This window comes from Microchirus variegatus (assembly GCF_963457635.1).
Source record: "Microchirus variegatus genome assembly, chromosome: 21".
Lineage (NCBI taxonomy): Eukaryota > Metazoa > Chordata > Actinopteri > Pleuronectiformes > Soleidae > Microchirus > Microchirus variegatus.
This window is the reverse complement of record NC_139822.1, coordinates 14,684,997-14,687,017: the sequence shown is the minus strand read 5'-3', so window position 1 is coordinate 14,687,017 and position 2,021 is coordinate 14,684,997. Positions and strand designations below refer to the sequence as shown.

The following is a 2,021-nucleotide window of genomic DNA, read 5'->3' as shown; positions in this document are numbered from 1 at the left end:
CAAATAGCCAAAAAAAAGGGCCTTTTTATTTTATTATCAGCTACAAAAATGTGTTATGTAATCCAGTCGCATGCAAACTTTTTTGATTTAAAATGTGTTATTGTGCTTGTGTAATAATAATAATAATAATAACACTAATAATGATAATAATAAAAATGTCCCCTGAGAACTTAACAACATAACATTTTGACAGTGTTTCTCCCGTTTCTTGCCGCAGTGCACGGCCTCTCCGCCAGCTCTCAGGACTCGGCCAAGTCCCCGGAGCCGTCCGCGGACGACGAATCGCCGGACAACGACAAGGAGACGTCCAGCAGCGGCGGCAGCGACTCCGGCAAGAAGCGGAAACGGAGGGTGTTGTTTTCCAAGGCGCAGACCTACGAGCTGGAGCGCCGCTTCAGGCAGCAGAGGTACCTGTCCGCTCCGGAGCGGGAGCACCTGGCCAGTCTGATCCGCCTCACCCCGACCCAGGTGAAGATCTGGTTCCAGAACCACCGGTATAAGATGAAGAGAGCCCGGGCCGAGAAAGGTATGGAAGTGACCCACCTCCCTTCTCCCAGGCGGGTGGCCGTGCCCGTCTTAGTCAGGGATGGAAAGCCTTGTCACACTCTTAAAGCTCAGGACTTGGCGGCCACTTTTCAGGCCGGGATCCCCTTCTCCGCTTACAGTGCGCAGTCACTCCAACACATGCAGTATAACGCGCAGTACAGCGCCGCGGCCACGCCACAGTTCCCCACAGCACATCACTTGGTGCAAACGCAACAGTGGACTTGGTGAGAGAGAAAAAACACATGATAGAGACTTGGCTTATGGAGGCACGATGTAGGGAGTTTCACCACAGAGCAAAGAGAGAGAGAGAGAGAGAGAGAGAGAGAGGGGGAAAAAAAGAAAATAAAACACACAAAAAAACAAAAGACTTTTCATTTTTGCAGCTTGACTCATATATATACTACCATTTTTATTCGGGGCTCATGTGTGCGCCGTGTTTACATGTTTTCGTTAAGAGAACTGGGTCCAAACCTCTCCCTTATAGATTTTATTCAGAATGTCAATGCTCTTGTTGTGAATTATTTTTTATTTTCTTTTTGTAAAGTATGTTGTGTGTTGGTTGTAGAGATGTTTTACCTCTTACTTTTCCTCCCTCCCACCCCCACCGCCCCCCCACTCCCCCCCCTTTTGTCCCTTCGTGTTATTATCAGCACGTACGAACCACTTTATAATTATAGAAATTTAAATTTCTTGCTTCTTTTATGGACCGAAAAAAAAATATTTATGGCCATGAATAAACACTGGCAACTTTTCAGCTATTTTTTCCCTTTGGTTTTTATTTCCTGTAAATTTTCTGTGGCACGTGTGAGGGGGGGGCGTAAAGCTGAATCATCGGCCTATATATATAGACGTATATATTTCCAAATTTACAACAAAAAAAGGGAGTTATTTGAGTGCCGTTTTAAATCACACATGTAAATAACAGTGTCGCCTCGCAGTGATGGCTAAATATCCTTATTTTTTTTGGATAAGGACCTTTTTTTTAATAAAATGCTGTGTTTCTGAAACGGGGTTTGGTTTATACAAGTGTCCTCTATGATTGAAAAGCCTATAATGAAATGCGCACATCCAAAACCACTATATTAAGGCAGAGAATGGAGCTGGACTATGGGAATAAATCTCCAGCGCACTTCAGCCTTTTTCTCCTATTTAGACAAATTAATCCGGGGGAATATTTTTGTTCCTAAATTCCGAACACCTCAATAATAAAGAGGCTAAAGTCACTCGTGAAAATGAGGCTAAAATCCACTTACTTAATATAAGAGGGCTTCTCCACATAAGAAGCTGTTGAGTCAAAAGCTCTCCTTTTTGTCAATTTCCCCCCTAAACCTAAACCACTCCCGGCACTGGGTGTAAAGTGGAAAAAGAGGGGGGAACAAAAAAAAAAAAAAGTGCAGTTGCAATAAATGTTGTGTTATCTTGTTCCGCGCTTAACTGCAAATAGAGCAGGAATAATCGATGCCTCACCAGACTTC

General features: G+C 43.8%; 1 protein-coding gene across 2 annotated transcripts in view; it reads left to right on the top strand.

Annotated features, from left to right (window-relative positions):
* nkx2.2a (NK2 homeobox 2a) overlaps positions 1–774 on the top strand; it is a gene marked incomplete at both ends in the record, with an annotated part of 1,573 nt that extends 799 nt beyond the window's left edge. The window contains one exon of one of the 2 annotated variants that reach the window (XM_083907950.1): positions 218–774. In XM_083907950.1, coding sequence (XP_083764076.1) covers positions 218–774 — 557 coding nt within the window. Of the gene's footprint in view, positions 1–193 lie in introns of both variants that reach the window. The other variant, XM_083907949.1, reaches the window with a different exon arrangement.
* Positions 775–2,021: the final 1,247 nt, after the last annotated feature.